The following is a 22,054-nucleotide window of genomic DNA, read 5'->3' as shown; positions in this document are numbered from 1 at the left end:
ACAACACTACGCTCAAAAATCTTCAAAGAAGATCTTTTGTACAACTCTGGAGACAAATGACAATCCGGATGTCGGGGAGGGAGCAGAGACCGGAAGGAGAAGCGTGGGAGAGACAGCCATCAGTGAAGATTCGGTGATAGCAGCGCATGGTGAGTCCGGAGAAATAAACACGATGGAGTCGTGGAATGAAGAGTATCTTTCACATAAATTTTTGGACAGGTTGGAGTTTGGCATGTCAGATTCGGAGTTGGAGTTTGTGTAGGGCCCGGAGGAAGGGGGATGAAGAAAGAATTAGGGGGTGAACATGTGGCGAAAGTGGAAAAATAATATTTGTAAAACTTGATATAATATTGGATTATTGTTGTTTTTGGATATATATATTGTTATTATAAAAAAATAGAAGTAAAAAAAAATAATATTTGTAAAAATTTATATAATATTAGATTATTGTTGTTTTTTTAGGATATTTTTATTACGATATAGATATATATATTGTTATATAAAAGATTATTATCATAAATTGGAATTAGTTTTTTTTTCTTGGAAAAAATAAAGAAGAAAAAAATTATTGTTTTTGAAAAAAGAAGACAAAATTTTGGATAGAAAAATTAATTAAAATTAATAAAAATTTCAAATTATTTTTGATTCAAAACGCTCAGGTGTCTTTATACCACACGCTCAGGTGTCTTTATACCAGCCAGAAGCTCAACATATCTTTTTGATCCTTATAGTTATTGTTAAATAAGTCGATGTTATTATATGATAATTCTTCGGTTATAAAAAATTATGTTGGCTTAAATATTTTTATTTTTAAATTCCAGAAACATTACATATTGGTAGTGGTCTATCTCATAAATATATTACATTTAATATTTTATTAGTGGAAATTTAGGGTATTATTCTAAAATTAGTAGCACTTCAACCGCGATTTATGAAATTTCCATATAAGGACTATTTTTAGAGATTTTTCATTAATTTTTAAGTTAAATTTATACCAAACTCTATAATGTCACTCTCAAGAAAACGATATGAATTAGGTATTACAACGTATAACAATTTAACAGCAAAAAAATCAATTGTAAATTTTTGAACATCATCTTCTAATATGTAACATTTTAATTATTTTTATTAGAACAAACATATCCCTCTTTACCTAGAACGACCCGCGGTCAGAGCATTGTTTTGGGAGGAGATCCCAAGGGAAAAAACTTCCTTTATACTTATGGAAACAGTGTGATTATTCGTAATATTGAAGTAAATATTTTATTGTTTTTAAAAGGTATTCATAAATATATAACTTATATTTTAAAGTATTTTGAATAATGATAAAACATTGGTATAATTTGTTATCATTATTTTATTTTACCTATAATTTGAATATCTTATTTTAATATCTAAAATAGGAACAATTCTTATACATTAAGAATATATCTATATCTTTTAAAATTTTCAGATTGCAGTATAATAAATCAGATATCCACATAGTTTATAATATTATCTATTCTTTGCCAAAGAAACCTATAAAATTTTCAATAATTTTGTATTTTATGGAAACCTAATGCCTAAGTTTTGTAAATTTCATAAATATGTTTGGTAATATTTTTGTTTCTATATTAAAAAAAGATTTCATGTTTTTTGATAAAATTTTGAAAGTTTTTGAATTTAATTTTTGTTGTTTTGGACAAAGCCTTATATAAAATAATTAAATGTTAGTATTATATATGATTTTTTGCTTTATCATAAAAAATGTCCTAGTATCTGTCATGTTATTGGTTAAATATTTTATTACAATTTTAAAGCTATTGTCCAATAGAAATAGGGAGAATCCTGATATATCTTCATTTGTGGAGACATCATTTTACTTTTTTACTAAAATAAACTAGTTTATTGATATTGTTTAAAATTAATTATAAAATAAAAAAATGTTTTATTAAATATAACAAAATCATTAAACATTAAGAATAACTGGACAAAGTTTGATGGGTGCTAAAATTTATATTCTTGTTCATATCCTCTTAAAATAATAGTAAATCATCCATTTTTTCTGCAATCTGTATCATTTGGAAACTTTGAAAGTTCATACTTTTAAATTTGAAGCCAGTCCAATTGAGTTTGATAATTTACTAAGGCTGGGATTTCTTCTTCAGCATGACTAATATTAATTAGGGTTGTGCCAATATTATATCGGATCAACTGCACCAATATTTAGCATTTTAAAAAAATATTGGATAAACTGATCTGATCTGATATTTTTTTATTGTTTTGGATTATTTTATGATTGTAAATATAAATATATCATCTTTTTTTATTTTATAAATATTCATAATAATAAATTAAAAACAATTTATTTAACAATTTATTTGTTGTAATGTTTATAAAAATAGTTAAAAATTTTACACTATTTTTTATTATATTATCTGCACAGGCGCGTACGCAGGAATTTGGTCTGGGGGGGGGATAATAAATTTTTTTAAGAAATATTGTTTTTTAAAAATATCAAGCATAAATTTATTATGACTAATAACTATTTCTAATACACAATTTTAAATTTATGTGAATTATAAAAAAATTATATATAAAGAATCACTTAAATGACCCAAAATAGAAATTTGAATTTTTTGAGCCTTTACACAAAAAGTTTCTTAGGAATAATTGCATTTATATGTTATATATTTACAATGTAAAATCCAATCTTCGTTGTGATTGAGCTAATTTTTCAATTATCTCATCCTTGCTTGTCGTCAAATGCCTATGAATATTCAAAAGATCCAAACCTTTCAATCTACTTTCAGATGTTGTACTTCTTAGAGACCTGGAGGCCCGGCCCCCGGGCTGGGCAGTATTTTAATTTTTTTAAATATACCCAGGCCGGGCCCTAAATTTTTTTAAAAAAACACCCATACCGGGCCTGAAAATTTTATTTTAAAAAAAGCTGGGCCGGGCCGCTGAAAATTTTTAAAAAAATCTAGGCTGGGCCATGAAAAATCTTTAAAAAAAATCCGGGCCTTGCCCTGCAAATGGTACTTCTGCAGGCCTCTGTTATTCTTTTAAAGAATGTTCTCTCATTAGTTTACTAATTGTAAGAGTTTATAAACCCTTTTAATACATTGGGAATTTAATCTAAAATGTGTTTGAAATAATGCAGAGCATCCATACCATTTTTTGGGACTATATCAACCATTGTTAATCTTATAAACATAGTTATTCAGCTAGTAAGGCATCATAAAATACTTTAACATCTTCATAATAAAAATCTAACAAATATTTTTTTTTCTATCACCTGAAAAAGGTTGGGAAGGCTTTTGTGGAAGTAATATTTGCAGATTAGTAAGTGCTGCATGATTAAGTAAAAATTTATTTATTTGGATTATAAATGTATCTGTATTTAAGATATACTCTTCTACTGATCCTATATTAATGTTTTAACGATGAGCTTGCCTTGCTACAAGTCGAGGGAGACAAATATTAAACACGTATAGCTCTGCTTTTGACTCAACAATAAAATATGAAATTCTTCATCAACATTAGCCCTAATTTCCTTGAGTTCTGATAAAATGCTCTCCGCTATTCTCATCTTCTTAATCAAGTCAATGTCATGTTTTTGAAAAGTATTACTTAAAATAGTTGTATAATTAAATAATACATTCTAATGAGAAATAAAATTTGGAATAAGCATTGAATCCAATAATTTTCTTGCTTCTGATGAAATATTTCTTTCAAGCCATTGTGATATTTCAGTAATATCATTAATTCGGCTCTTCTAACTCCATAATAGCTGTTACTGCTTGATGGTGGAGACTCTATCTCGTTGGACAAACTTGCAATTTCTTTCTCCCTGTTGGACAAGGAGTTTCAGAGATAATTATTAATTGACTAGAAATTTAGATAAATATTACGCCACTAAAATTTGAAAATAATAGGTAAATAGGAAAACTCGAAATCGAAATTAATTGATAAAATAACTTAGTCGATGAATGTGATAAATAAATGTAATTAAATATATATATATATGAGATAGGAATAAATATTAACAAATATAAATTAATATTAACAATAATATTTTTGAAAAATATATCTGGCATCTGCATTTTTTGGCTTTGGGGGGGATTTGTCTCCCTGCCCCCCCCCGCTGCGTACGCCAATGTATCTACAACAAGAAAGATATCTTAAAATATTAGTGTTGTTAAACTGCCAATTTAGTCAATTTTTAATCGTTTAACTTAAGATTTTGGCCAAAAGTAAATTACTCAAGCTTATTGATTTTGCCCACGGATGATAAGGTTTGGACGTCTATTGACAAAATTTAGAGGCTTAGGTAATAATATTTTGCGAAAATCTTGATTTAGTCTTTTTTTAAAATCTGTTAAATGGAGCTGTTTAACAAAACTCATTCACCCCATAAACATTGTAAATAGAAAAAAAAATTAAATACACTTCATTCGTGAAAGTTAGTTGGTTTTTATAAAAATAAGGTAATGAAATTTTTATTACATTGATACAAATATAGATTGGTAAATAAAATCAATATAAATATCGATATTCGGATCGGCATTTTTAGTAATATCTGATCGGTGAAAAATTTGTGGATCGACACAGCCCTACAAATTTTATTATTCCTCGTATACTTGTAAAATTTTGATGAAATTTTTTTCATAAAGTCCATTGCAAAAAAAAATCATGGCAAAAAAAGAATTTTTTTTTTCTAACCATTTTTTTTGTTTGTTTTACTTTTGACATAAAATGAATGAACAATGCTACTAAACTATTTATTCATTAAAAAATATGATGGAATGGAATAAAGAGGACAATACAAATTAATAATTGTGTTTTTTGGTTGGTAAATAGAAATTGTATTTTTCATTTATAATTTAAAACCCTTGAACTATTTTTTTTTGTTTTGCAATTTTCGTAAGTAATGATAATAAAAATTTTTTTATCTGAGAATTTTTTTCTTACCGTGTACACACATAATTGATAACACTTAAATTATAAATATATGTCGGAAAAAATTGCTTTTTAGATTTTATTATAAAGGTTACATTTTTTTCGGCACCTAAAGAAATTATTTTTAAGATGAGTATACTGTTTAATTAGCATGTTTAAACTTAAATTTATGCCTCTTTTTTAACTTTATTTAACATCTGATCCAATCGAAGACGAGACATCATCTATCAATCAATTAACCGTAAGCTAATAAAAGAAAACACCCACTAATTAAGAAGTTTTGAAAAAATTTAATTGAATATTTTGCCATTAGACAAAAAATGGTTTGCTAAATTTTTTAGCGATTTTAGATACAACATACTATTTAAACACAAATATAAGAAATATGGCTGGATAAAAATTTAATCCTTTATTTTCTTCACTGATTATTTTTCTTTAAATAGCTCGTTTACAACTTTTCTCTATAGACATGATAATAAGAAATTAGCGTGTTACCTTCCCGTTCCTATAAAAATAAAATTATTTCGTTCCACGACTTGTCCTAACTGAATATTATCTCATTTTATTTCTTTTAATCTACCATTTTAGTCTTTTTAAAAAATTTTTGAAGATTTTTTTTTCAAACTCTATTTCAAAGTATTATAAGACATTTTCTAAAAGATTATCATTTAAGGTTTGCACTAGAGGTCTGCATTGGGCGGGATTTCGGCCGGCCCGCCCGCCCACGCCCGCTTATCTAAATAGGCGGGCGGATGGGCGGGTAAAAAAAATTTTTGAGAATGGGCGGGCGGGTTAAAAAAATCTATAGGCGGGTTGGGCGGGCGGGTTAAGAAATTTAAACAATGAGCGGGCGGGTTAAGGAAATTTAAAATTTTAGTTCAAAAACAAACTAAAAAAAATAATTGTTTAAATGATCTATAACAATATTTCTTTTTTTATTGTACCAATCTTTTTTTTTTAAGTGAAGAACATTTACCTAACTATATTATGTAATAAACACAACAAAACTTTTTTCTTAGAATAAATAAACATTTTTGTCTATTAAAAATTTCCTTTTATGGGAATGTAATAAAACTTTTCTAGTGCTTCTTCCGAACGCGGATTTAGCATTGTTTGAAGATTTTTAGAACAAAGAAGAACGTGTTTGAATCCAGAATATGTCGATTCATTATTATTTTTGCATTATAATTACATATAATATTAATTTTACATTTATATTTTTTTCATAAATATTCAATTTGATCAAATAAATTGTCCATAATTTACATTGATTATTTTTATAATTAATTTCCTAAATTATAAACTTTTTGTAGAGATGTAATGCTGAAATATTTTTATTAGATGTGCTTAAAAAAAATGAAAGAATGACCATAATTAAATTTTATAAGTGGGCGTGGGTTAAAAATTTTTTATAAATAATGGGCGGGCGGGCATATATTTTTTTGAAAACTATGGGCTGGCTGGGCGTGCGGGTTAAATTTTTTTCAAACATTCAAAAGCCCGCCCAATGCAGACCTCTAGTTTGCACATTAATATAAATTTTATCCATCGATATTTAAAGTCTATATTATATTATTTTTAAGGTCTTGAATCGCTAAATTTTCTTAAATGCGAAATATTTTACTTTGAGATTTTTAGTATTATATATTAATATTAAATGTCTAATTTTAATTATTTTTCTTGTCCACATGAAATTGAAATGGCTTAAATATCTCTCCTTTTTATCTTGATTTTTGACCCTTTAAAGGTCGTTTGCTCTGCTATTTAAAATTGTATTATATTGACCATAACCTTCAACTCCATAAAGTGAGATTAGTGGTGGTATTTAAAAAAAAGGCAGAACAAAAAAAGATAACCAATATTAAAAAATAAAATAAAAAATAGTAAAAGCAAAACAAAAAACGGACTAACCCAATGAATTGGCCAAAAATATTATGCACGCCTGGAGGCTTTACTCATAGAAGACAGAAAACTTAGACATCTAAAATCGCGAGTCTTGTGTAATATTATTTTGGCTAATCTTAATTAAAAATTGGCGAAATCGTGCCGTTAACAACACTTATAGAGGCAAATTTAATAGTTCTTGATTTTTTTGTTTTATTTTTTTCCCTCCTAGGTCAATAAGGGTTTTGCAAGGTTTAAAAAAATGATCCGATCTTTTGATATCAGTTTTCTGGTTGATCTTTTAATTTAATATCGGTTCGGTCAAATTGTTTCTGTCTGGTCCTTGACCTTCACTAAATAATTCAAAATAATGAGTAAAAAATATTATATGAAAAGCAAACTGGTATTAAAGGAACAAAAACGAACATTTATTAATATTCTATTTATAATTAATTATATAATAAATTGAGGTAAAATTTTAATATTTTTCGGAACAATCCGTTCCAGTGGCGGTATCTAACTTTCCCCAAGTTCCATTTCCGAAACGTATCCAGAACGTTCGGTTCCATGTTCCCCGATCAAAATTTTTAAAACATTAAAAACATAATAAAATGATCTGCCGGATTAAAATGATCGATTTATGAGGCATTGACTGGTAAATGATGCCCTTCTTTTCTTTACATTTTAGGGTACATTTGTTATAGAGCCCGAGTATCTAAACCATTTAATAAAATACAATCAAAAATATTTAAATGATATTTTTAAAAACCCTGGCCCAGCCTACAAAGTTTTAAAAATCTCCGACAGTGCCGGACTTAAAAATTTGACTTTTGTAGGTCACTGATTTTGATTTTATTTATTTTAGGTGGAAAAGAAAATTGAACCCAATATTTGATTTAAAAAAATAATAAAATTTACTCAAGGTTTCTTCGATCTGTCATTATTCGTAGCATGTGTTTAACAAACAATTCTTTACTAGTATAATAATAAGATTTTAGATAAATTTTTTAATTAAAGTAATAATTAAACATTTGTCATATTTTGCCTATATTAATTACCAATTTATTACAAAAAAAAAATACATAAATAAATAGTGAAATAAAATAAAGAAATGGATAGGAGATAAATACAAAAAAAGAATAAAAGAACATAGTTTTTTTGCTCGAAAAAATGAATCAGTATATAAGATATGGCTGGGGCGGGGCTAAAATTAGTGTTTAAAACCGTAAATAAATATAATGTATATTAATTTTGTTAGTTTTTATTGATAGTAAAACAAAAGCACAGATATTGATCTAGATTGATTTAACAACTTAGTGTTAATTTATGATAGGAACCTTCGATAGTTGACATATACACTCAACATTCCACCCAAACAACCGTCGCTAAATATTCGCCCAATGGAAATTATATAGCTTCTGCAGGTATGTTAGTTTTTTCCCTCGACTTAAGCATCGATTTATGTATTTTATCGCTTGAATTTTAGAGTTTTTTTTCAAATTTTATTTATAACAGATATACAAAAAAATAAGGTAAAACCATAGACTTCTATGGGTAAAACTCAACTAAGTATCCCATTTCATTGAATGCATTTTTAAGGTCTACGTATTAATAAATAATTCAATATTCGTTTTTTTATCGTATTACTTATAGGAATAAAAGTATGCCTGGGAAGTTTCCTATAAAATGAGAATTATGTTTGGAGGGGGGCTGATATAAATAGGACACACGCAATTATCACCCTATAAAGGTCAAATTTTTAAACCTAGCCCAAGTTAATAATTTTTAAACCAGGCCCGGATTTTCAACATTATAATTATTTTTATCACCTGACCCGAACCTTTAAAATGTTGTCATATGGGTTTCGAATGGAAATTAATAATTAGACATGAATGAATGAATACTTCATTATATGAATTTACCAACAAGTTAATTTGTAAAAATTTTATATCAAAAAATCTTATCCTGGTTTTATTATTATTTTTTAGTCTGTTGCTTTGCGGCCTACTTCAAATCAGGTTTTAGCCCCTGCCGGCAAGTTTCTGAATATAAAATATGTATGCCGTAAAAATGACGCTGCGTCTTTTTTTTCTCAACAGATGCGGAGTGTTGTAGTCCTAAAATTTGGGGCGGGGGCACGCTATTCTCAAAAAATATAGGGGACACGCCAAAATTGTAAAAAATAGAGGCGAATTTTTCTTTTTCCAAGAATTGGACGCAAATATTTTTAAAATTTTTTTATTTATTTTATTATTAGTTTATATATAGAGGCATTTCATACACAATGCATTATATTTATCTGGGCCGGGTCTGAAATTAAAATACCCGGACTAGGCCGTATATTTTAAAACCATATTTTAAATCGCCATTATTAGCTACAAAAATTTTAAATAAATGTAATATATTTTAAAAAAATCCGGGCCGAGCCTGAAAATTTATTTTAAACAAAATACGGACCGGCCTAAAAATATAAAACCTAGGCCGAAAATTTTTATGAAAAGATGGTACCTCTGCAGGTCTCTGATATTTATATTATAAAAAATAGCTATAATGACGTAAAAATGCATTTCATAATTATATTATATGATAATGCATAAATCGATATATCAAAAAAAAGTGTAAATAAACTACAATATTCGCCCTTAATAAATCTTTTTCAATATTTTAGATTCATTATTTGTTATCGTTTGCAGATCTGTGACTTGTCACCCGGATAAGAAATCAATTGACTGAGAGGGGACTGGTTAACGTTTTCATCATATAACTGGAAATTCGTTTTATCGTAAGACTTACAAGCCAATCCATATTAATGGCATATTTATAAGGTGAAAGTCGCGCTCATATCCAGCAAACTGTACTAGACGGAATTATGTTAATTCAATTTTGAAACTTTTTCAAATCACAGAGACATTTATTACCTTCATTATTATCATATATATGATCCCCCTCATCCCATTTATTGCGAGATCCACATCGAGTTTCAGTTGGAAATAAATTTGTTTAATTTGCTCTTCCCTATAACGAACGAGAGGGTGTGCTAGCCAGTTATCTTTTTCTAAGTATTTCGTGTCAGATAAGATAGCTAAAGCTAATTACCAAAATTATCGGAATAAGCATCCAAAGGCAAGGGCAACAATGAATTAATTTTCACTGATACCAGAATGCTTTCTATTTTCCCTTAGCTTCTTGAGACATTTTCATATGCCATTTAGAAATCATCACCTGAGATTTAGATTACTCCATTTCCACTTTTTTTAATTTTACAGGAGAGTAATTTTAAAAATTAAATTTCTATTGTTTTCAATATGATGGCTGATATTGGCTTTAATTTAATTTATAAATATTATGGGGTTTTTATGTAAATAAGAAATAATTAAATTGATTTATGTAAAAAAGACATTTTTGACAAAAGGTCGATATGGAATAACCCAATTCTCAGGTGATGAAATATTAAAACATTTATTTCGAAATTATAAAAGAGATTAAACGATTTTAGAACATGAATCGTTCGCTTTATAGATTTTTCAGCATTAGATAAACGGATTGTTTTTGTCCGAAGTTCTAGAGATAGATTGAATAAATCAAATACATTAAAGCGAGATCTGATAAAATATGACCGTTTTTTAACCGGGTGGACAGCCCGTTAAATTTAGCACTGTTGCTAGAATTTGCTGATTTTTTCAAAAGCGTATACAGTGCCTCATAGTTATTCTATTTAATAGTACAAAGACTGCTATCCATCGTACAAGTACCCTTTCAATATTTAGCAACTGATTGTCTAATTCAGACGCTTGATCCAAAGCCTCTTGATTTTTGTTAAACTGGCTATATAATTGGGTTAAAAAAGGCTTTAAAGTGATTAATACCTGTAAAACTTTTTATTGCATCGGGCACTGCTAATTTTAAACGCTGATTTAAACAATTCCAGGGTATGATCGTTGGGTGTAATGCCCAAAGCTCTTTGCTACATCTGATTTATTCCCAGTCATGATAGTGGCGCTATCGTTAACAAGGTAGGTCTAGAAATTTAAAAAAGGATCATAATAGGAGATATTTTATATTTATTTATATCATTCGTGAGCAGTTGATTTAGGAGGACGATGAATTATTAACTAGGCAGAATATATAAAACGCAAAATATGTCCCATATGTTATTTAAGATTCGAAATCCACAAACGGGCTTTAATTTTGCAAGATAATGCCGTTGTCAATTTTGTTTATCAATGTGATTAGCCATTTTTAATGCATGCTCTAGTTATAAAAAATTTGTAATATTTTTCATTTTTATAACGCTATACGCGAACAGTCAAAACTGATTCAATAATATTCCCCTATTTCTATCGGATATTCTTTTAAAACCAATTAAAATAGTGAATGTTCGTTTTTTTGATTCAAAACATAAAATTACATTAATACTCTTAATTTGTTTATAGAATATTTTATGTTTCCTTCATGATATAAAAAAAATATTAATAATATGTTAAAATACCATTTTAAAAAAATGAATTTTTTTTATATTTTTTGAAAATTTCTGGCTCGGGCACGCGACTACATCCCTGCATATGCACTACTCATTGATTTTTTTTAACTAGATTCATGTGTCCAAACTTTGTATATCAAAGTAAATGCCAACATGCTTTAAATTATAATAATTTAAATTTTAAAAATGTTATGGAACAAATTTAAGATGCATTTGGAAAAATACGTATCTGGGATGCCATAAATCCTACCCACATTCTTAAAAACGAGTTTCAACCAATGTTCGGTGCTATAAAAGACTTATCCTGGTCTCCAGACAATCAAAAGCTGGTTATGGTGGGCGAAGGAAAAGAAAAGTTTTAACTTTAATTTTTTTTTGTTGGGTTAAATAAGATTTATATAAATATTTCTATAAGAATACTTTATTTGGGTGCTCACTATATATATTTAATAGTGAGCACAAATTGAGCCTTTCAAACGCTGCGATGTAAAACGCAAATAGCATTTCAAATGGTATTATGCTAATTTGTCAAATTCGGGCTTGGCTCTAGTAACCATCTTTAAAACGCAAACAGGGGTTTAATTTAATAATTTAGATTTAACATTTTTTTTTGTTCCAAACTAATATAATCCACTTTTTTTTATAATATTAAAAATTCCGCCTCAATTTTCTCATCAAAAATTACGGCAAAATGCAAGCGCTCAATTTGTGCGCACTATGAAGAACGTTCTCTTTTGTTTAGTCAGGGAATATGTAAATACCAAAATTTCTATAGTTTCATACAAATTATTTGTGAACATTTATCCTCCCTAACAAAACGGCTCAAATATTTTCCCACTTTTTTTAAGCATCTGGACGAAAAGGGAGTTTAGTTTCCTAGTGCCCGGCCTAATTATTTGTAGGAAAGTGGTCCTGGTTCCTAAAATTTTTTAAAGCGGCTTTCACTTATTAGATTTGTGCCATTGCGAGGATTCTAGTTTCTGCTTATAATCGAAGTAAGACATAACTAGATGGTCAGGTGGATAATTTAGTTAGGAAAATGACTTCTCGTTTCTCAAGCTTATTAAATATTTTTTTTAATCATTATTATCAGAATCAAAATTAACCTCCAATATTCGTATATATATTATCAATAACTTTTAATCTTTAAGGAAAATAATTTTTAAAAAATCTATAAACTAGAAGGAAAGACAAATAAGCCAAAAAGATAGAAGAAATAATTTTTAAGATATGGTTACTATTCGCTCTACCACGTTAAATTACACATGACCAAAAAAATTATTATGAAATAAAAAGAATGTATTATGATAAAAAAAAAATTCTTATACTTCTATAGGTTCGCCCACGTTATGAGTGCCGATACGGGTACCTCTCTGGGCGAAATAATAGGTCACTCTCGCCCTATCAACTCGTGCGATTACAGACCGATTCGTCCTTTTAGAATCATATCTGGTAGCGACGAAGGCAATATAGTCGTGCATCAAGGACCCCCTTTCAAATTTCATTGCGCAATTGAAGTTTGCTTTCTAAAAAATATTTATTTCTTTTTAAGTTCTTTCTTATACATTTTTTAAATGAATAAAATAATTCATAAATTAATTTTCATTTACATTTTTTTCCTATTTATTTATCAAGGAACACAAAAAATTTATCTTTTGCGTACGGTACTCACCAAATGGTAGCCAATTTGCCTCCGCCTCAGCTGATGGAAGGGTTTAAAATATATTATTTATATATATAATTGGTTTTTATTAAACTTTATAAAAAATATTATAAAATTAAGTATTTTGGTTTATTTTTAAGAAACTTTTTTTATTTTTATAATTCATATTTTAGTTATATGATCTTCCAATTTGCAACTAGTTCATTTAATTATGTGGCAATTTTTAACCAGAGAAAATTTTTGATCGAAAATCCTTGAAGTTTTTTTTTTAAAAAAAAACTCTTGTTATTATTTTGAGCGTGAAAATCACAAAAGATTTAATTATAAAAGATTTTGTCATTTTTATAGGTAGATTTTATCAAAAATCTCTTCAAAGCTCAAAAGGTTTTTGAAGATGTTTTTCAAACTCGGTTTTTAATCTTATCATTGTTCTAATAAACCAAATTGATTATTTATTGCTTGGACCAATATGTTTACAGTTTCATATTTGCAACACAATCAATTGATTGTATTAAATTACTCGATCTTAAAGCCCGGAAACCAAGAATTTTTAACACTTTTAGTTATTTTTTTAGTTCGACTTTACTTTATTTTTATGAATCCACTTAAAGGAAGATTACTTTTTTTCACTTAATTTGCACTTGTTTATTATTACCTAATATAATATTTTTTTTAAAGATTTTGATATTTGATAGCGAAACCTGCGAAAAGGTAGCAGAATTGGGTTCCCCAGCTCACGGCGGCAGCGTTTACTCGGTAATGATAAAATATATCTTTAATTTTTACGCTTTTTATAAGGATAAATTTGTTGGCTTGAAAGATAGTGAAATCATTATATGGGTGAATGAGGTCTAATAACTATGGAGTAGAGGGTAGAATTTATTGTCCACTCCAATTGAATTTATGCATCCCCCTCTCCTTCATGGAATTTGATTTATATACAAAAGTAAATTGTGATTACTTAATAATTTATATTCTGAAATCGATAAATGATATTAAGTAATTAATTGATACCTGATCTCAATAAAATATAGATAAGTTGGGACCCTAACGGAACTCATATACTCTCTTCTTCCGGCGATAAGACTTCCAAGATATGGGACATTAATACTAAACAAATGTCCAAGTTAAAACAAATATGATTATATATATTTTTTTAAATTAAATTATCCTTTTTCCTTTCCTATCTTCTATATTAAAAAAACCCCCTAATAATTTCTGCGTTATAGTAATTAATTTGTTTCATTCCAGATCAACAAGGTTTATTAAAATAAGGGAAATTTTCTCAGAATTTTTCAAAAGTAAAGATATATAACCCCTATTTTTTTCTATTTTACGTATTTAAAAAATACGCCATCCAGACAGATAATTTTAATAAAATTTCTTATGATATATGAGAAACTAAAGGGTTAATAATATAAATTAATAAATAGAAATCTGAAAAAAGTAATTTAATTTAGTTTGACGGTAGAATCATTGGTGAAGTAAGTTTAAAAAAATTTGCCAAATCATTCTAACGAAATCGGACATATATTCAGTAGTTGCTGGATAATTAAGATGGTTGCATCTCCCTATTTTTATGACGAAATGATATTAATGACATGCTTTAATATCAGTTAGATTTAAAAAGTTTATTAAATAAAAAAGTTCATTTGAAAAACTTTTATAAATGGGAAAGTAAAAGGAGATGTAACTATATAATATTTAAGAGAATACTAAAAAATAAAAATGAATAATATTTTAAAATAAATTTTTTTATTTTTTTTAAAAAGCTGCTTCAAGTTCGGAAACGATGTTGACGATATGCAAGTGGGAAATTTGTGGCAAGGCTTCCATCTGCTATCTGTTTCCTTGTCTGGTTATATAAATTACTTGGATCCGAAAGTGGCCGAACCAGTGAGAATATTACAGGTTTAGAATTAGATTCATATTTGTGTTTGGATAAATCTAGATAAAAGCTCCTACATTCTTCAGTTATTTTTGAATGTTTCAATTAAACGATTGAATTTTTTATTATAAGAATCGGTCATAATAATGAAGATTTTAATTATTTGAAAGAATAGATTATATTTTTAATTTTTTAATAAATCAATAGGGTCATAACCGTCCCATAACAGCCATGTGCGTTACTCCAAACAATACGTTCGTTACCGGCTCAGTTGATGGGCATGCAGATATCCTTTTATTTCATTTTCAGAGAAATAACATTCATAAATTTCAATTTTACTTTTTTTAAAAAAAATGATACAAAGAACGATATATATTTTTTTGGTAGTGGATTTCATTTTAGTCCATTTGAACCCATATTCTAAATATTTGTTGCGATTTATGAGCTTGTGACTGATTTAAAACATAAATGGGCCTTCTTTCTCTTGTGTCTGGACATCTTTTTATGGAACTTGACTTGTTCAAGACGGACTATGCATGGATGATAGCCACATCCTATGCTATTGTATTTACAGTCTCATCTTCTTTAAAAAGATCCTTTTTAAAACTTTGGCAAAATACATTAACATTATTAATATCTTAAGAATATGATAGAATATTCACACTTTATGAGAAGAAAGAAAGTTTACAAAGGTTTTCCTGGCAGTGAGTGATCACTATCTGGTGCGCGTTGGTATTTTGAATCGTTCTCTGCGAATTTCATTGTTGTGGAGTGATATTTACTGGGTTAGGTTTGCTTTCATTACCTGGTATATGCTATACATACTTGGGAAGGAAAGCTAAGTTTGTTGCTTTAATGTCATAACTCGCACCTGACGACTCAATTGCTCGTGAACATTTCCACCACAACCCAGGAAGATGAAGTGCAGGAATTTACATTTCTCCTAAATAAAGTAATCCTAATAATGAGGTCTGGGTGCGGTACTCTATTGTTGTAGCTATTATGGTTTACTTTTTTAAAATTTCTCTGTTATAGTTTTTGAAATTTTCAGTCAAATTATAGGCAAAGCTTTTATCGACTGTATAACATTTAATTTTCCACAGTTTCTCGATTTCTTGAGGTTTATCGCTTCAATATCTGTCCATTTCTAATGCTGCTATATTATTTAATGGTGTACATTGGAACTCTTTAAAATTTGTATTAGTTTTACTACAACGTGAACATCTATATATTTTATAACGATTTCGGTTAGACTCAACAGCACCGAATGCCTAGGTTAGTGTCCTGCGCAGCCTCCTCAAATATTTTTAAATTATGAAATAAAAGTATATAAATTAGATTTGCTTGCTTATTCCCTGAATGTTATACAATCAAACCGAGTTTGGGTAATTCTCTACATCTAATATATTGATTTTAGCATAATTTAAAACAAAAATGACTCGAACCCTATGTGTTAGATTTAGTCTATATTATTAAAAAACAATTAACCAAATATAAATAAATGCGCCTATAGAAGGTGTCTATATTTTAATTTTTTAGCTACTACCTCCACAAGTAATTCGTCGTTGAAATTAAAGGGGGCTGGTACTTAGAAAGACGCTATCGTCATTTGAATAAAAATGGGGGGGGGGGTGTTTAGATTTATTTTCTTTGCTAATTTAGATTTGTATTTCCTTTTTTGTGCAAATTTTGATTTGATAGGAGGGTAGTGGGAGGTGAAATTAAGAGGGGGTAGGGAGAAATCGCCTTTGGTTTAGGTGGTATAGAAGTCTCTGTACAGTAGGTAGTAAAAGTAACCACATCTAACTGCATGACCATGACATTTGTAGAAATAAAGATTCAAAACCATAACATGCACTGCGTTTTAACTTTTAAAGAACATTGTACCTTGGACCATTCTCCAACCAAATTCTTGTTCGGTACAAATTGATCTAAAAGTTGGGGTTGACGTGACCTGTGCGTTCAACATGTTAGAGAGTCACTAGCGACAAAAAAAAGGGAACGATGGTGAAACTTATAAGATCCTTGAATTCTCTTTGGTAGTTTCATATTAAATGGAGGCAGAACTATCTAGTTCCTATCTTCAAAAATAAAGGGGATCCACATAATTGTCAAAATTACAGGGGCATAAAACTAATGTCACACTGTCTAAAACTATACGAAAAAATAATAGAAAAAAGATTAAGAGATATAATCGAACTAGGAGAGACTCAGTTTGGCTTTATGCCTGGAAGATCAACAACCGAAGCTATCCACGCAATTAGGCAAATGAGTGAAAAATACAGGGAAAAGAACAAAAAGCTACACATGGTCTTTCTCGATCTAGAAAAGGCCTTTGATAGAATCCCAAGAAAATTTATCTGGTGGGTGCTACGCCACAAAAATGTTCCCGAAAAATATATAAGAATAATACAGGATATGTATATGGGCCATACAACAATGGTCCGTAGCACAACAGGTACTTCAGCAGGCTTCACAATAGCCGAAGGAGTTCATCAAGGGTCGGCTCTCAGCCCACTTCTCTTCATTACAGTAATAGATGTATTAGCACAGTCTATACCTCAAAAAGTCCCGTGGAATATGATATTTGCAGATGATATTGTGATACTTGCCGAATCTAAGGATGAAATAAAGAAAGACTAGTGAGTTGGATAAATATCCTAGAAACGCACGGATTAAAAGTAAATAGAGAAAAGACGGAGTATATGGTGATAGGAGGAGATAAAATAGAGAGTATTGATATAAATGAATGGCAGATATCGGCAATTGAAAGCTGCAAATATTTGGGCTCCACTATACAAACAAACGGCACAATAGAAAAAAAGATAAAGAGTAAGATTAATCAAGGGTGACTAAAGTGGAGATCTTTATCTGGAGTGCTATTTGATAAAAGAATCCCACACAAATTAAAGGGAAAAATTTACAGTTCCATAATACAACCAACTATTCTATATAGTTCGGAAACATGGCCAATCAAAGAATCAGACGAGAGAAGTCTACAAACCATGGAGATGAGAATGCTGAGGATGATTGCTGGGGTAACAAGAAAGGATAAAGTGCGCAGTACAAGAATACTAAGTAGTTTAAAGGTAGTGCCCATTAAGACTAAGTTAATGTTAAACAGACTTAGGTGGTATGGGCACACAATGAGAAGACCTATGAACTACATAGGAAATAAAGTTAAGAGTTTGGAAGTGATGGGCAAACGTAAAAGAGGAAGGCCAAAACTTCAATGGGGCCATTAAGTTAGAGCCAATATAAAGAAGTATAAATTAGATAAAAGAGATTCTATTAATAACATAAAGTGGAGAGAGATGTTGAAGGAGCTTACCACCAGAAAAGGTGAAAGCTAAGAGAAAAAAAATATTAAAAGTGAACACATGCTATAAACATATTACATTGATAGGGAGGGGAATAATATCTAATTCATTAATTTTGTTTGCCTTAACTCACGCATTACTGCGCTGGAGCCTGGAGAAAGGAAAGGATCCCAAGAGATTTACTGGCCATGCTCATAAAAGCCAAGTTAATAGTTTGGCTATTAAAGACGATACATTGGTTTCATGTAGTGTTGATGATACGGTTAAGTTTTCCGACATTAGCAAAGCTCAATGGGGGTTAGAAATATTTTACATATAATATAATTGTAGTTGTTCAATCACCTAACCTTGGCCAACTCCAAAACGGCATATTTTTATACTAACAAAACTTTAAGTTGGCCATTTTGTTAGGCAAAAAGCATGTCTTGTCATTTTAGAATTGGCCATAGTTAGATCATTTAACAAGAGTAGTTTGTGTATATATATTACTTCTTGGAAGGAATAATAAATAAAAAATGAGAAACTTAAAGGGAATTATAATTTGTACATATTTTTTTGAATAATAGGGAAATATAATACAGTAAAATAGAGGTAACAAGAACATTCAATATCGAGTATGAATAACACGATATTCAAATTGCGAATATCTAACAATTATTAATATATATATTTTTTTTTCTTCTAGTGAAAAAAGTGTTAAGTTAGAATCACAACCTAAATGCTTGGCCATAGGCAAAAGTGGGAACGTGATCGTGGCCTGTTACAAGAGTGTAAGAATTAAAATTTTATAATATTATTCTCCTTTCCATTTATTTATTCTTTTTTGACTTTAGTAAACCTCTAATCAAAAACTACACAAATTTTAAGAATTTCAACCGGGATAAATCATTTATCCAATATGGATGATAAATTCTTAATTTTATTTGATTTAATAAAATTTTCGCCAATAAATCTTAATAGTTTCATACAAATTTTATGTGAGACTTATAACTATCTAATCAATTTCTCTTATAAAAAAATCAACTTTAAACCTAATGCATTTCAAATTAATCCCCAGTATCAGCATCATATCGATATACTAGGCAACACAATATAGAGACATGCTTGTTGGAAATTTGTTTTTTAATTAAAAATTCCCAGCCGGGCTCGGGCTAAAAAAAAGAAAAGAAGAGCCCTAATGTATTTGCCATTAACAATACTTTTAATTCGTTCCTAAATAGTTTTTCTCTATTTATTTTCCAATTAACAACCATACATGTAACCAATATAATGACTGGTGCATTTTAAAATCCTTTTCGATTTTCTTTATATATTTTTCAATCTAGCCATGTCATCTATAATTTAAAAAAACATTTTATACAATTTGACATAATCATTATTCATGGTGCTAGCTTCCTAACACATGAGGCATCTGGCCCTGTTAGATATAATCTGCTCTCCAATTAAATGGAGTCAAGCGATCTAAAGTTTGAAACCGAGATTAGTCCGATTCCTAAACTTGCCACGGCCCCATATTCTGGCTCCGTTTTCAAATTTAAGCAATGAATAAACCCTCATTAACAATATTAACAAATCATTTTGAACAATATAATATAAATTAATAGCACTTTTGTTATAACCAGTTGCTATTAATTTTAAACTGTGTTAGTTTTTGTTCCTGTGTATTTTTAAGAAAAGATTTCGGTTCTTAGATTGTTCTGTGGTTCAGGGCTCCGGTTTCAAGCTGCTAGTGAACCTCGTAGAATTCCCACCATTGGGGTTTGAGTCAATTTATGTTAAATTATAGTCACCAATAAATAAACATTTATTTTTAAAAATATGATACAAACTCATCAATTTAAATTTTATTTAAAAATAAATAAATCAAGGTTACATTTATAGACGCCCAAGGAAATGTGGAAACCATAATTCCTAAAACCTATGAACCCTTATCCGTGGCAATTAAATCTGATGATTCCATCGTAGCTATTGGGGCTTCTAAAGTTAAAATTTTCTTATATTATTTGATATCGGTAAGTTTGATAATTACAAGGATGAATCGAAGAAATAATTAATAAGGAAGTAGTGATCGATTTATATATGTAAATTAGAAATGATATAGATATATTTTAAATAGAATTTAATTTACCCCCCACCCCCGACATTTATCCAAATCTATTTTCAATCTATGTGCTGAGAATTTTGATAAAAAATTGTAACTTATTTATTGATTTTAAAACTATATTTTACGTCTTTTTTCGTTAATTTCACAATACGAGTAATAAAGAATATTATCTTTAAAAAACAAAACACGTTTATTTCAAAAAACATTTAATTTTTTTAAATTTTAAAAAGGATTTTTTTTTCATCGCGCATCAAATATTTAGTCATTATCGATTAGTTTTTGGGGCCAAGACCGAAATTTACAATTGATAGGTTATCTAAGGTAATACAATAGTTTACTTCAACATTAAGAATTTGTCACGAGAATTCTTGCTAAATTTTGCGCAACAATAATGAAGGCTTATAAAAAACATAAATATCTTATAAAATATTAGAGGAGGTTTCCCCCCCCCCCCCGATATTTCACAAAAAATTGAAACTTAAAAAAGGAATATATATATCAGGTAAAAGTAATTTTTTTTATGCCTACTTGGTCTCATTTGTTCAAAAGTCTTCACGTTGGTTAGCAAAACTATTTTCTGGTCTGGGCCATGCTAATATCTAATCTCCTTCATAATATAAATATAAAACATTTTTTAAAAAAAATTTTCGCAGGACCAAAAATGCCACGTTTACAAGCTGACTAAGAGTGGGAAAGATTACGTACTTGAAGCCCTGATGGAAATCCCGCAAACAGGATCAGTCACATCCGTAGATTTCTCATCTGACGGAACTTCTTTTGCTTCCTCTAATGCCGATAGAAGGGTCTTTTTGTACAACGTCAGCGATTATTCGGTTTTTTATTAAATATTTTGTTCTCCTTCTTTCCCTTTAAATTCTGATTTCAAAAATGTGACAAACTTCCTTAGTCCCCAATTCTTCTAATGTATTCCCTAATAATACTTATTTTTATAATGGTCACTTAGCCTTATAATAGTTAAAATATAAGATATTAAAATACGCACAAATAGAAAGCCAATATGTTCGACTGGTGTTTTCACACTTCCAGGGTCAATTCTGTTAAATTCTCCCCCGATAATAAGCACCTGGTTAGTGGTGGAACCGATAGCAATATAATGGTATATTTCATGGACAACCACATAACCGTTATTCAAATTTTAAGTTCGAAAAACATTTTTATTACCATTCACCAAAAATTTTATTTAAAATGGTGCTAAAATATGTAAATTCCTTTTTTTTTAAACAACGTTTGAATTATTATTGTTACTTTATGTAATCTAATTATTATGAGAAATTAAAAAAATGAAAAGTAATTTTAAAATTTAATTTTAACTTTTTTTTACAGGCGCTCATCCTCTTAGCACAATCAATAAAGTTGAATGGTTGAAAGATGATACTGTTATATCTGCGGGTCATGATGCATGTTGCAAAGTTTGGAAATTGTTTTATGATGCTACATGATTGGGTATTAGTTTACCCAGAGAACGTTTGCTAAATATATGAATACTTATAAAAAATACATAAAGCTTTAGTTAAATTTTTATAGTATTATGCCAAAAATGAATTTTTAAAGAATTACTTCGCATTATTTATCTAGCCAATTTTGTAGTGATTTTTTATTTTATTTAATCCAAAAAACATGAAATTTATTTTTGTAATTAGTAGCATAAAAACATCGTTTATTATTTATATTAATTTATATTGTCATTTTTTAATATGGATATTTTATGCTTTGTAGAAAATATGAAATAATGATATATTTATTAGTCAAT

The 22,054-nt window shown here is 28.8% G+C and overlaps 1 protein-coding gene across 1 annotated transcript; it reads left to right on the top strand.

Annotated features, from left to right (window-relative positions):
• Positions 1–888: 888 nt before the first annotated feature.
• On the top strand, positions 889–21,959 carry LOC135925776 (actin-interacting protein 1-like). Its single transcript, XM_065461250.1, has 16 exons — positions 889–1,037; positions 1,133–1,254; positions 8,162–8,252; positions 11,516–11,663; positions 12,645–12,825; positions 12,944–13,021; positions 13,650–13,727; positions 14,006–14,097; positions 14,744–14,882; positions 15,067–15,145; positions 18,320–18,476; positions 18,865–18,949; positions 20,048–20,161; positions 20,937–21,116; positions 21,293–21,443; positions 21,628–21,959. The coding sequence occupies exons 1-16, from the start codon at positions 1,007–1,009 to the stop codon at positions 21,741–21,743; spliced, it is 1,842 nt and encodes a 613-aa protein (XP_065317322.1). The 5' UTR covers positions 889–1,006; the 3' UTR covers positions 21,744–21,959.
• Positions 21,960–22,054: the final 95 nt, after the last annotated feature.

This window comes from Gordionus sp. m RMFG-2023, chromosome 3, assembly GCF_954871325.1.
Source record: "Gordionus sp. m RMFG-2023 chromosome 3, tfGorSpeb1-WG-v2, whole genome shotgun sequence".
Lineage (NCBI taxonomy): Eukaryota > Metazoa > Nematomorpha > Gordioida > Chordodea > Parachordodidae > Gordionus > Gordionus sp. m RMFG-2023.
This window is presented reverse-complemented; position numbering and strand designations above follow the sequence as displayed.